This window comes from Anabas testudineus, chromosome 18, assembly GCF_900324465.2.
Source record: "Anabas testudineus chromosome 18, fAnaTes1.2, whole genome shotgun sequence".
NCBI lineage: Eukaryota > Metazoa > Chordata > Actinopteri > Anabantiformes > Anabantidae > Anabas > Anabas testudineus.
Window position 1 is genome coordinate 13,425,383 of NC_046627.1, and position 13,224 is coordinate 13,438,606.

Below are 13,224 nucleotides of genomic sequence, written 5' to 3' on the forward strand. Positions count from 1 at the left end.
TTTCAAATGAAAAAATTACTGACTGATTCACTCAGTTAGATGATTAGATGATGCTTTTCTTTAGCTTCAAGGATATATGAACAATCCTCCTCTTCCATAGTATAAATCTATCCTGCAAAGGAAAGTTTTCCACAAAACGAAGAATATATTCCACAGGATTATCCAGTACACTTCACTGGCCTAAAACAAACTTGTCCATAATGTAAAGGTTACGATCAAACAGGCTGTATTGAACTAAACTAAATGCGAGGCAACATACACAATGCTGACTCAGCTTTTTTACATCAGTCTCCTTTATCACAAAACCACGAGGCGCACTTCATCTTTAATAACTGAAGCTCAACAGAAAATGGATCATCAGCAAAACAATAAAACATCAGTGAAACCTTGTTTAAAATGGTTGATTCAAAGATGAAAGTTCATGTAAGGAAGCCAACCAACATCTCTGAGTTGAAGCTGTTCTGTAGGAGAAATAGGTTAAAATCCTTCCAAGAAGAGCTGCTTAACTCTCACAACCACAGCTAAAAACTCAAAACATCTGAACAATGTCTGTCTTCAGGAGACTTTATGACCAGTTATCAAATGCAGCCCTCTGTGGAAGATTCTTACAAATATCTCTATTCACTGAGCCTGTAAATTTGTTAGAATTACACAAATTAGATAAAATATATACATAAAACAAACTGAGCATCATGAAAATTATCTTGAGACGTTTTTCTCTACTGTAGCAACGAAAATGGACAAGAAGAAGAAAAACAGGAAGAGATCGACTGAAAAGTCCTCAGAGTCTTGTGAGCCATCAACCAGGTATTATTTAGCTAATCATAGATAATCTGTGATGTCATGACCCTTCCCCATCTATCTGCTCATCTGTGTCGTCTTACAGCAATTAAACTGCTGCATTAAATGAAACCAGTATCATACAGTGTGTTTTCTCTTACTTTCATGGTTCTTAATTTTTTGTACATTTCAATAATATGTAACTGGGACAAAACTTGTTTCTCAACATTTGAGAATAGATGTACAATGAATATGCTTGGCATGCACATTAATTCTTTCTAATTGATCAGTGGATAAAACAATCTTCTTGACATAGTTCACAAATAAGTGAAGCTGAGACCAAAAGTACCAGCTGTGTTTCTATGAAGAGTGACGGATCCAAGTATGAGCCACCCGTCTTCAGAGCAGAAAAGTAAGACTGAACTTTGTATTCTGCACTCAGATCTATACATTTACTAGATGTTCTTTGTTCATGAATCAATATTCAATGATCAGTCTTTTGTTAGTGCAAACAAGGAACCACCACAAAACCTCTGACCCAGTCATCCATCCATCACTAACTGATCTTTGTCAAAGTTGCTCAGATCTTTACAATTGGAATTGTTTCTTCCTTCTTCCAACTCATTAACTGCCTGTTCACAGACTGCCTAATATGTCCCACAAAATCATGTTTAGTATGTATGTATTTAGCCTTGAAAAAACTATTTAACAAGTTTATCCCTGTACAGTGAGGTGAGTGAGGAGAGGAGCCACTGTTCAGTGTGTAAAGAGGATTTGAAGGATCCAGTTCTTTTCATGTGTGGACACCAGTCCTGCAAACAGTGTGTCAGCTTGTACTGGAACCAGAAGGATCCACCAGTCGATCACCCCTGTCACAAGTGTAAAGTACATTTACAGAATAATACAGAAAACACAGGTAAGTTGAACTACAGTACTTCTTTAAAAACAACAGACTCCAACTAAAATCCTGATCACAGAAGCTCTTAAAATGGTGAAAACTAGAGGCAAAAATAACAGTAATCACTGATTTTGCTTACGAGTCAATTTACACTTCCCTCCAGATGTATTGGAAAAGTGAAGCCTCTTCTAGTAAATCCAAACAAACAATTTAAGATCAACGGCAAATCTGTTGACCACAGCAGAATTTTTTTTCCTTTCTGGTTCGGCTACACCTTAGTGAGTGAAAAGGATACTGACAGTTGTCTTTTAATGTTGTCTAGCAGGTTCTGTTAGTGTTGTATGTCACAATAAAATGTCTGATTAGCTGATTCAAGGTTGCATTTAAAGTCATCTAAGGTAAAAACAACTGTGATTCTTGGAAGAAAACATTCAGGTTCAACCGTTTCAGTGAAATACAAAACTTTTGTTCCATTACAGGTGATGTCATCAATCTGAAAACAAAGAAGAATCTTAAAAAGGCCATGCAGGAGAAATTTAGTTTGACATCAGAAGGCAACGGTGACCAAGAAAGCTCCCTGAAAAGCATTTTCACAGCTTTGTTCATCACAAATAGAGAGAGTGAGGGGCCACACGAAGAACATCCACTGCGACACATTGAGCGTAAATTGAAGAAGCAACAATCTTACGATGACTCAGTCAGCCTCAGTGATATTTTCAAATCTTTGCCAGGCCAAGAGAAACCACACAGAACAGTCCTGACCAAAGGTGTTGCAGGCATTGGAAAATCATTTGCTGTGCAGAAATTTATCCTTGACTGGTCAGAGGAGGAAACAAACCAGGATATAGATTTTGTTTTCTGTCTCGCTTTCCGAGAGCTGAATTTGAGTAGAGGTGAGAAGAGTTTGCACCAGCTCCTGACTGAATTCCACCCTGTGCTGTGTGATCTGAAAGATTCAGAGAATTATATCAAAAGTAAAATGATAGTGATCCTGGATGGTCTGGATGAAAGCAGACTTCAACTGGACTTTGACAAGAATAAAGTGGTAAAATCTGTCAGTGAAGTAACATCTGTGAGTAATCTCCTAGTGAACCTGATCCAGGGTAACCTTCTACCTGATGCTCACCTCTGGATAACATCCCGTCCAGCAGCATCCAGTCAGATTCCAGCAAAGTACGTCGACATGGTGACAGAGATCAGAGGGTTCAGTGACCTTCAAAAAGAGGAATACTTCAGGAGGAGATTCAGTCATGACTCGAGTCTTGCTGCCAGGATCATTTCACATGTTCAGTCTTCACAGAGTCTCCACATCATGTGCCAGATCCCGATCTTCTGCTGGATTTCTGCTGTATTATTTGAGGAAGTGTTCAGAGGAGATGAAAAAGATGACATCCCTCAAACTCTTACAGAGATGATGGCACATTTTGTCTTTGTCCAGACAAAACGCAGAAGCAGAAAATATGACAAGACGACAGAAGAAAACAAAGAGAAACCTCTGAAGACATACAGAGAATTTCTCCTAAAACTTGGCAAACTTGCATTTGTTCATCTGCAGAAGAACAACCTCATCTTCTATGAGGAAGACCTGGAAGACTGTGGCATCGACATAAATGAAGCATCGATCTACTCTGGATTTTGCAACGCAGTTCTTAGGGAAGAAAAAATCTTTTCCCAGAAAAAGGTCTTCTTCTTTGTGCACCTGACTGTACAGGAGTTCTTTGCAGCTCTTTTTGTTTTTGACTGTTTGACATACAACAACACAACAGATCTCAGTGACTTCCTCAATCTGAAGAACAAAGAACGCACTTTACTTGCTCTTCTCAAGATGACAGTTGACAAAGTGATAGAGAGGAAGAATGGCCACCTGGACTTCTTTTTGAGATTCCTTCTTGGTCTTATGGTTGAACCCAACCGAAGAGTCCTTCATGGTCTGCTGACATCACCAGACCAAAGCCAAGATACAGACAAGAAAATCCTGACTTACCTCAAATCCATCAGAAGAAAAACTCTCTCTCCAGACAATTTCATAAACCTCTTCCAAGCAATGGTTGAGATGAGAGACCATAAGGTCAAAGATGAGATTCAAGAATATCTCAAACTGTCAGATCGTTCTAAAACAGAGCTGACTCCCCTGCACTGCTCTGCACTGGCCTACATGCTGCAGGTATCAAAGGATGATTTGGAGGTGTTGGACTTGAAGAGTTACAACACATCAGATGAAGGCAGAAGGAGACTGATACCAGCTGTTATGATCAGCAGAAAAGTCTTGTAAGTATATTTAAATGTAAAGCTTGTGGAAGAATTAAACAAATTGGTTTTAGTCATCAAAATGCACGTAAAGGCGAAAGTTTTGAAAACTGACAGCTTAAAGATGAGAATTATCTCATCTTTTTTATTGAGTATAAGGGTGCACATTTCTAGGTATTGCACCTATTCACACACCAGAAGTTTAAGATAGAAGTTAAAATCATTCTTCTTTCTCAGCTTAACTAAAATAAAATTAAATATAGATTGATTAAAATAGGCATAAATGTTATTGTGAAAAAGTTCCATAAATTATTGGATGCAGCCTCACCAGTTTCCAAATCAAAAGGACACGAGGGATTCTGACGCTGTTTGAAAAACCTACAATCTAAATTTATTTATGAATCTATCTTCATATCTATACTAAAAGCTTGTGTTTTTACACTGTAACTTCAACATCTCCTGTAGACTAGCAGACTGCAGAATGACCTCAGATTGGATTGAGTACTTGACCTTTGCTCTGAAGTTCTCCTACTCCGCTCTAAGAGTTCTGGACCTCAGCAACAGTGACCTGAAAGATTCAGGAGTAGAACAGCTTTGTTCTGGACTGTCAAACCAATGCTGCAGATTGGAGACACTCAGGTATTCACACAAATAGTTATTGGGCAGGAATTGTAACAGGTAAACAAGGTAAAATGCAAATAGTTTTAAGTCATTCAGAATACTCTATTTGTGTGTGCACCAATCACCGCTGAAGGCTGTGTTTTTGTCAGGTTGTCAGGTTGTCATGTCACAGAGACAGGCTGTAGGCATCTGGCCTCGGCTCTTAAGTCCAATCCCTCGCACCTGAAGGACTTGGACCTGAGCTACAACAATCCGGGAGTCTCAGGAGAGAAGCTGCTGACTGAGCTGAAGAATGATCCACAATACAAACTCAGCATACTCAAGTAAATTCATACTATATTAGTTTATTGACTTTCTTACTGAATTTGAAAAGATGTGTTGGTGGATTAAGGCTACAAATTCTACATCAATCCTCATAGAGTTTAACAACAATTACTACTTTAATTAGTACATATATAACAATTTTTATACCCAAGTACTGTGCTTTCTCCACAGCACTGATCATGGTGGAAGTCACAGAATGAAACCAGGCATCAAGAAATGTAAGTATCTTTTGTTATGTTGGGGCGAATTTTCCTAAGGGGATCAATAAAGTACGTTATTATTATCATTTTGTATGGAATAAAGAACAAGTATAATTTAAAAGTTGTTAATCTTCATTCTTAATGATATCTGCTCTTGCTAGCTCTGCAAAAACAGAAATGTTTAAATCAATGTTGCAATCAAGTATTTTCTTACCTTCAGATGGATGTGAGCTTACCTTGGACCCAAGAGCAACCCAAAAGAACATCCTACTATCTGAAAGGTACAGAAAGGTGACCTGGGTAGAAGAGGGGCAGCCACATTCCCAACAACAGACAGATCACTTCCCACAGGTGCTTTGTGAACAGGGTCTAGTTGGGCGCTGCTACTGGGAGGTTGAGGTGTTTGGATACTTAAGCATTGGGGTAAAATATCGAGACACAGAAAAGAACGTGAAAATGGACGATTTCAAGTTCGGACACAATGAGAGGTCTTGGAGTCTGGTGTGCTCCAGTGGTGATTTTCATGTTCAGCATAACAGTGAGAAAGTTTATGTTTCTTCACTTGGATGGAGATCTAGTCGGGTGGGTGTGTTTCTGGATTGGCCTGCTGGAACTCTGTCCTTCTACAGAGTGTCTTCTGACAGTCTGATCCACCTCCATACTTTCAAAGCAACCTTTACTGAGCCCCTCTATCCTGCTGCTGAACTTCACCCACAGTCTTCGGCATTATTTTGTAAGCCACGATAACTTTTACAAAGAAATATCAGTCACTGTACTGTTAAACACAAAATTATTAGCACATTTCATGAAGTGACACAAACCTCTTCATGGAAATGACCATAACGAAAACTGTTAGTGTTAGTATAATTCAATTGCTTCAAAAGAACAGAGAAAACATTTTCACTTAGTTTCATTAAGACATTTTACCAACGCGCTTAATTGAAAGAAGAAGAATAAACAAGGAAAATTTTAAATAAGAATTCCTGGATCTCTGCCAAGAGGACCTCTGGACTTAATGTTACAAAGAAAAACTTGAAAAGGCTGGAATCATTTTGGACTTCAAGGTCGTCATCCGAGAAAACTCCATTGAACACTTCAAAGCCAGACTGAAGTTTACTCATGAACATTTAAAACATGGGGATAAAGTCTGCCCTAATGCCTGATGAAACCAAACTTGAGATTGAGGCACATTCATGCTATTTTTGTTTGGTGAAGGAAGGAGAAGGCCTTCAACCCATCCCAGAGTTAAACATGGTGGTCAGGGGATAACGCATTCAGCAGCCTCACTGCCTAAAGATAGCTGTAAGCCGGCCTGGTGGTTCCTGTCCAAAAGGACCTGTGCCTTCTACTTGAGGGCAGTAGATGGAACAGGTGATATGCAGGTTGGTGGTTCCCTGCTGATTTAATCAACCGCTGGAGTGCCTGCTGTCCAGTCTTAGTGCAGCTGGAGAACAATACTTAGAATACTAAGAACACTAAGAACCCATAAGTCAGTACACTACCAATGGCACAATAGTAAATGTTCACCATGAGCTATTGAGGGATTTTGGCACTGTTCAGATTCCTCAAATAATAAAAATACATAAAAAAGCATACAGCCTTTCCTACAGCTCAAGCAGTGTTAATGATCTAGGACTCTCCATCATAGTAACACAAAGTCGAACTAAAGTTTTCAAGGAGTAGCCTTGTATAGGTATTTTTGTGCTTTACATGTCCCAGTGGTGTGTGAAGCACAGTAGCGACGGCGCCCTCTGTCAACCTGTTCTCCCTGTATGCAAATTTGTCATGGATCAAACACTGAATGTGTTTCATGACCACTCTTTCCAGGCAGTTGGCTAGAATGGAGGTGAGTGCCACAGGCTGTAACAGGCTGTCATTTGATTGTTTGGGTACAGGAACTACTATGGCTGTTTTGATGCAGGTGATGATGTGGACAGTAACATGTTGTAGCAATGTCTTTCAGCACCTTTCAGCACTCCATCTGGTGCAGCTGCTTTCTGTGGGTTGATGTTTTAAAAACCAGGTCTCACTTTGTGTGTGTTTACGGCTGTTGCCTAGGGGCTAGGGGAGGCAATAGTGGGTCTACATCGTCCCTGTCAAAACAGGAATTGTGCCCTTTCACACCTGCCTGAGATACACTGAGTTGTTTAATTTGGCTTCATTTCACCTTTTGGGTTTTCATTTTGCAGCTTTGATGCCTTTCCTCAAAGCAGTCCTGACTGTGCAGTAGGCATTAGTTCTCCCAGATCTAAATGCTACATCTTTTGATTTGGTGAAACATGGATTTGGTTCCACGAAGGAATATAGTCCACAAATAAATTGATGTAATTTAACACTGTTGTGATGTAGTCATCCAGTGACTCGTGTGCATGTCCTCGCTTCCAAATGACTCTCGGCTTGTGTGGTGGAAACAGTCCTGAAGCTCGGGGATAGCATCCTCTGGCCAAAAAACGGTCTGCATTTGAGCAGCATGATTTCCATATCTGAGCTATATGATCACTACCAATAGAAAATCCCCTGCTGGTCTTGTTACAAGAGTCAGCAGTCCTGTCAGCTGAGTAGGCAGTGCAGCCTGCTAGTTCCATCGCCGTATATGGAATGATGCTTTCCAGCCAAGTCTTGGTGAAAATCATGCTGCAACAGTTATGTAACACCCTCTGGGTTGTCAGTTGTAGACAAATTTCATTCATCTTGTTGTGGATTGATCAGGCATAAGAGAGAAAGATGGTAGGAAGATTTGGCTTGAACAGGTTAGCTTGTAGCCTAGGGTACAGACCCACCAGCTTGCCTCTCTTCTGCTTTCTCTCACAGTCTATGTTACAGCTTTGTTGTAGGAGCTCAAGTGGTTTCTTAAAAGAATATTATATTGACATGTGTAATGTAAAGTTATCTTCTACAAGTCTACCTTTAGGTCTCTACTGGGTCTGCCAGCAAGAGAATTATCTAAAGCAGTGGTGCCCAACATTTTTGGCGCCACAGACTGGTTTAATGTCAGACAATATTTTTACGGACCGGCTGTTAAGTTGTGGCGAATAAATGCAACAATGATACAACCGGCATAAATTGGATATTTTCTAAATATATAGGTGTTTTCAAACAAAATGTGATTTCTGCCGACAGTTGACAGAGGCATCAAGAGTGAGTCATAGACAGATGTGGAGGAGAGAATCCCGTAATTTCCCAAAAAAATCATTTTATTTATTATTAGATAATAAATAAAACGGAAATAATGTAAGTTATGTATTCTTTCTGTGTGGCCCGGTATAAATTGAACCACGGACCGGTGCTGGTCGGTGGCCCGGGGGTTGGGGACCACTGATCTAAAACATCTGAATGAACTGGAAAAATGTGCCATTAGAAATGGACTAAGATCCCTCAAGGGAAATGTGACAACCTAGTTAAGAACTTCCATAGGAGGTTGTCAGTTGAGATTCAAAAAGGTTACAAAATTATTCATGAACTATTTAACTATAAAATCACTATTAATTCAGGGGATAATAATTTCGACCTTGTCATTTTTATTTCACCTCAGTAAAGTATCTTAATCACACTTGGTGGAGATTTTGTTTTTCTTCTTTTAGAAGTAGCTATACTAAAAACACTTTTGTTTATGGTCATTTCGATGTTGAAGTTAAGGGTTTGTGTGATTTCATAAACGGGCTAATAATTTTGTGTTTACAAATCCACTATTTAGTATTGAATATGTGGGCATCCATTTCACATGATCTGAGTATAGGAGACCAGATCATATCTCATTGCAAGAAACCTTTAAAAACTGTTTTTATGTTGCCTTTGTTTGTTCAAAAGGACTAGAAAATATAGGAAGTGGTGCTAAATTACAGGGCTGCTTAAATATAGTTAAAAATGTTGTACCCGAAGTCAAAATAGGCAATGAAAAGATGGCTGTCATAGCAACAGGTTTAAATATGGGGCTATAGGAGACATCTCTCCAGAAAGACATTCATAATGATGCACGTATTATATCGAATAAAAAATGAAATGAAAATCACACCTGGCCAGTCCCAGCAAGTCAGTGTGTTGGCTTTGGAAAAGTCCCTTGATATTGGATGTCAGGAAGGTGGTTAGGGAGTTTTTGAAGTTATTTGATCATCCAGTGAAATGCTGCATTACACCTGGCAGGCATTAAGCTCTGCAGACCTTACTCAGTGTGGTAAGAAATATAGAGTTTATGACACAGTTTTGGCAATTTAGTGCAGAATAATTTTGTGTTGATTTTTTTAGTTTGTGTGGCAACTTCAGTGTTCTTAAATCATTTTTCTTTGGTTCACTTTTTACCTTTGGCAGCTAATCCTGAAAGTGCAGACTGAATGTCAGAAAACTTATTTTCATCAAATAAGTTAATGTTGCTCAGTGAAATCTACTTCTCTCAATAATTTTATTGATTATTATTTATTTATTGATTTATAACATTAACCCTGTGTGTTTAGCTAAAACCATAAAGAGCACACTGATGATCTAACTTGTTTCCATCCAAGTAAACTGATGCATGTCTGAAATTTGAATTTTTACACCAAATGCAGCATTAAACTCTTTGAAAGCTTGTCTGTCACAGAATCTGGATGACACAGCTCTCCCAATGAATAGATTGATGATTATGTTTTACAATATGTTTTTTGTACTTGTCCTTCGCATTGTGCTTGTGGAAATGCTCTTACTCCCACTATTATTCATAGCCGTGAGTTCTACTGTAGCTTTTTAACAATTTGATTTCACTAAGCGTTTAATCATTCAAGATTTTTTTCTGACCGCATTTGTTCCCTGAAGATGATGGTTTCCCACTATACTTCCAGTTTTCAATAATGCACTGGACAGTTCTTAACGCAGTTGAAAAATAATTATCCATGCAGTAATTATCCAATGGGAGGCTCTAACCTATTTGCTTAGTTAAATCCAGGTGGTGACTTTTTTTTTTTTTTTTGGATGGGCAGTGTACCATAAAAAGGTCTTTTAACTTCCTTTTTTATTAACTTTTCTGGAAGTGCAGCTGGTATAAGCTCATATTATTCCATTAAACCTTGTTGAGATAGTGTTTTAGCTTCTGAGGCTGCTTAATTTTACTTGGTATGATTTAGTTGCATTTGTTGTCGATAAGCCAGATATAGCATGTTGCATATAAAGTGTTGGCTGGTAGATTTCTAGCAAGCTGTTAGCTTTGATTTTACTGATTGTATGACTTGTTCTGTAGCCAGTAAACTGGTATCTGCGGATTTGTAAATATTTTTGTCACATAATTTTGCTGACATGTTTGACTCAGCAAATGGCTTGATGAGTGTTTTGCAGCTGTTGTTTTTTTGAACTTACTCACTAAGCAGCATGTTAACAGGGGAACATTATAAAAGCGTTCGTGGCTGTTAGTTTTTGTCAATGTTTAACAGAGACAATGTGGTAGTTTCACTGCTATAGCTGCTGGCTTGCTTCACAGTGTGTTTACATTAATTGGTGCTACAGTTTTACTACATTTTAGAAATTTTGTTTTGCTTTTTTAGATTTTAGAGGTATTTTTCATGTTTTGTTTGTGTATCTGTGGTTTTTTTAATAAATGCAAAATGCTGGAGTAAACAATGTGGGATGTTTTTATTTCAGAATTACTTTTGTTCGGAGGTATTGCACCAGCCAGTCAAGATTCATTACATGTTAAAGACTCCATCCAGGGACATTTAATGCAAATGACCCATCTACCTTGCACTGTGTCCTCCATGGCTGCTTTTCCAGGGAAACCAATGAAATCACTGCCTTTTAGGACGTGACAGCAAGAGGAAATTCAGCAGCATGTTTAAGCCTCAGACCTACATTCACACGAGGAGTCTGGCATTCACCAAAAAACAAATTTCAAGTGGTGAGTGTGATTAGTTCTTTGTTAGCTTAGTTGTTAGCTTGTCACTGGTGGTTTAGGTAGCCATCCTGTTAAAGGTTAGCAGCCTTCGCATTACAACATGTAGAATAATATGAATAAGACATTTCAAAAACTATTTTTACTTTATCACATTATTACAAAACTGACAAAAGAGATCTAAAGTGTTCATGTGTTTGCAGTGTTCGTTTCATAGTATGTCAGTTTCATCTCTCCCTGTTCCTGATCTTTCATCACAGCGACAGATCTTTTATCCTCATATAGCAACAACTTAATCAAAATCTTTAGAGAGTTTAAAAAAAAAATACTGCATGTGTTATTATAATGTTTGGTAAACCCCTATCCTTGTCTTGTCTGTACAGGAACATATGGAGCATAATGAATGCCCACCTGGTCATATTTGGATGAATGGTTCAGTGGTTTGGCTGACAGTAAAGGGTGGGGCAGTCTGGCCGCCTCGAGTCCCAGCTGCTGCCCCCCTACCCAACACTTCAAGGGCCAAGGGTGGGGTCTTTTATTAAGAAGCAAGCTCACATTTCTGGAAAAAGGAGTGAGAGAACAGGAGACAGCTGCCGGAAGAAACATTATATCACTGAGTACAGCTGGAATAATTCCAAACCAGAAAAAATACACTATATTTATATATTAACACACACAGGAAGTGCTTATATGCAAAGTGTGGGATTATATATTTCTAATAACAACACCACATTTAGACAAAGTGCTGTTTATGAAGAGTTTACAAGCTATTATTAATGATTTTATAATCATAGATGTTGCATTCAAACCACAGGGTTAATCCCCATGGCATCTGAATCTTTCTTTATAAAAAGTTCCAACCCATTCACTAATTATTGTCTTTCATATTTTTTCTTTATCTGTGATGAAAGAAAATGATAGAGAGATCTGTGATCTGGTATTAGAAAACACAAGGACACACAGATGCCTTAAAAATACAACTTGCTGTATTTTCATCAAATGAGTAGCTTGCACAACAGGCCAAGCGGCATCACCACAACGTTGTGCAATTTCCTTCCTTTAAAAAAAAAAAAAACAAAAAACTGTTAAAAAAGATTCAGGCCTAAAAAACAAATGTAAATGTTTGTGTGTGTGTGCATGCAACAGTGTTTGTATGTTTACTATATATTAAAGGAAAAGTTTAATATTTTAATGAAGACCCATTCATATTTCATAATGTTTTATAAATTATATTATAAAATCAGCTATACAGCAATTTAAAAATAGTCCTATACAAAAGCAGAGGTACTTGTAGCTCAGCACACATCCCTTGTTTTATCAGGTTTAACATTATTTATAACTATTGTGCAGTTTTTTATATTTATTATTCTGAAACTGGTTATTTTTTTGTACTTATACTACTTGTAAAGGTGAAACTTTGAGTATAGGATGTTAATTTAGAGTTCCTTTATTCCAAGGTTTTTTTTTCACAGTATTAGTTGAATAATATTATATATACATATATTATATATAATATATTGTTCATATAGATTCAGTTTAACGTGGGAAATTCGATTCTGACGGGTGAGTTTCTACATTACATCAAACCTTGTATTTTTATGTTGTGGTTACTTGTTTCTCATTGGTCGACATACACAGCTGATATTGGCTGTCACATTGTGGTAGCTCTTCACAAAACTGATTAACTTTAATAAAATAAAAACAACAGTAATTTTAGTATACTCTAACAACCATTCCCACTACAGCTTCATCAAATATTTATCTTGCTAACGGCTAAGAATTATTTATTACTTCAGCCATTACAGTAATTTGTCATAATTTATTAATTAGTTTCTTCTTGAGTGGACATCATTAGTTGATTAAAGCATAAAAACAAACATTTTTTGGTTCCAGCTTCACAAAATGTGAGTCTCTTTCTTTTCATGCAAATCTGTTAAATTTTACAAATTTGAAAATAATTACTTATTGTGTTAAGTAGTTTTAGTTCTTAATTATACTGCTACTCTGTTCTGTAAATGTTTGTTAAAGCTGTAGATATAGCAGTATATATAACAGTATCAGCTGGGGTCTAACGTACAAAGCAGAAGTAAAAAACAACTGTCACAGTTACTGGTATTATCACTGATGGGGTACTGAAGTGAAAGTACAGAAAAAGCCACTGAACCACTGTATAAAGTTACACGAGTGGAACAGATGTAAAAGCAGCATCATTCTGAGGAGTTGAAGTTATAATAGCTTAATCATTTTAAAGTTAAACTTTATATGTAATAATCATAGAATTTACATAAAATGCACATAGAAAT

The 13,224-nt window shown here is 37.6% G+C and overlaps 1 protein-coding gene across 1 annotated transcript; it reads left to right on the top strand.

Annotated features, from left to right (window-relative positions):
• Nucleotides 1–243: 243 nt before the first annotated feature.
• LOC113151519 (NACHT, LRR and PYD domains-containing protein 3-like) lies at nt 244–10,580 on the top strand. The gene is made up of 8 exons (XM_026344444.1): nt 244–807; nt 1,097–1,192; nt 1,509–1,696; nt 2,158–3,946; nt 4,391–4,564; nt 4,696–4,869; nt 5,042–5,088; nt 5,291–10,580. The coding sequence occupies exons 1-8, from the start codon at nt 737–739 to the stop codon at nt 5,815–5,817; spliced, it is 3,066 nt and encodes a 1,021-aa protein (XP_026200229.1). The 5' UTR covers nt 244–736; the 3' UTR covers nt 5,818–10,580.
• The last annotated feature ends 2,644 nt before the right edge of the window (nt 10,581–13,224 follow it).

Bases quoted from the DNA above. Each gene is read 5' to 3' on its own strand.
- LOC113151519 (XM_026344444.1), top strand. From the start codon at position 737: ATGGACAAGAAGAAGAAAAACAGGAAGAGATCGACTGAAAAGTCCTCA. The intron at 1,697-2,157 runs GTAAGTTGAACT...GTTCCATTACAG, and splicing joins GAATAATACAGAAAACACAG to GTGATGTCATCAATCTGAAA. The intron at 3,947-4,390 runs GTAAGTATATTT...CATCTCCTGTAG, and splicing joins ATGATCAGCAGAAAAGTCTT to ACTAGCAGACTGCAGAATGA.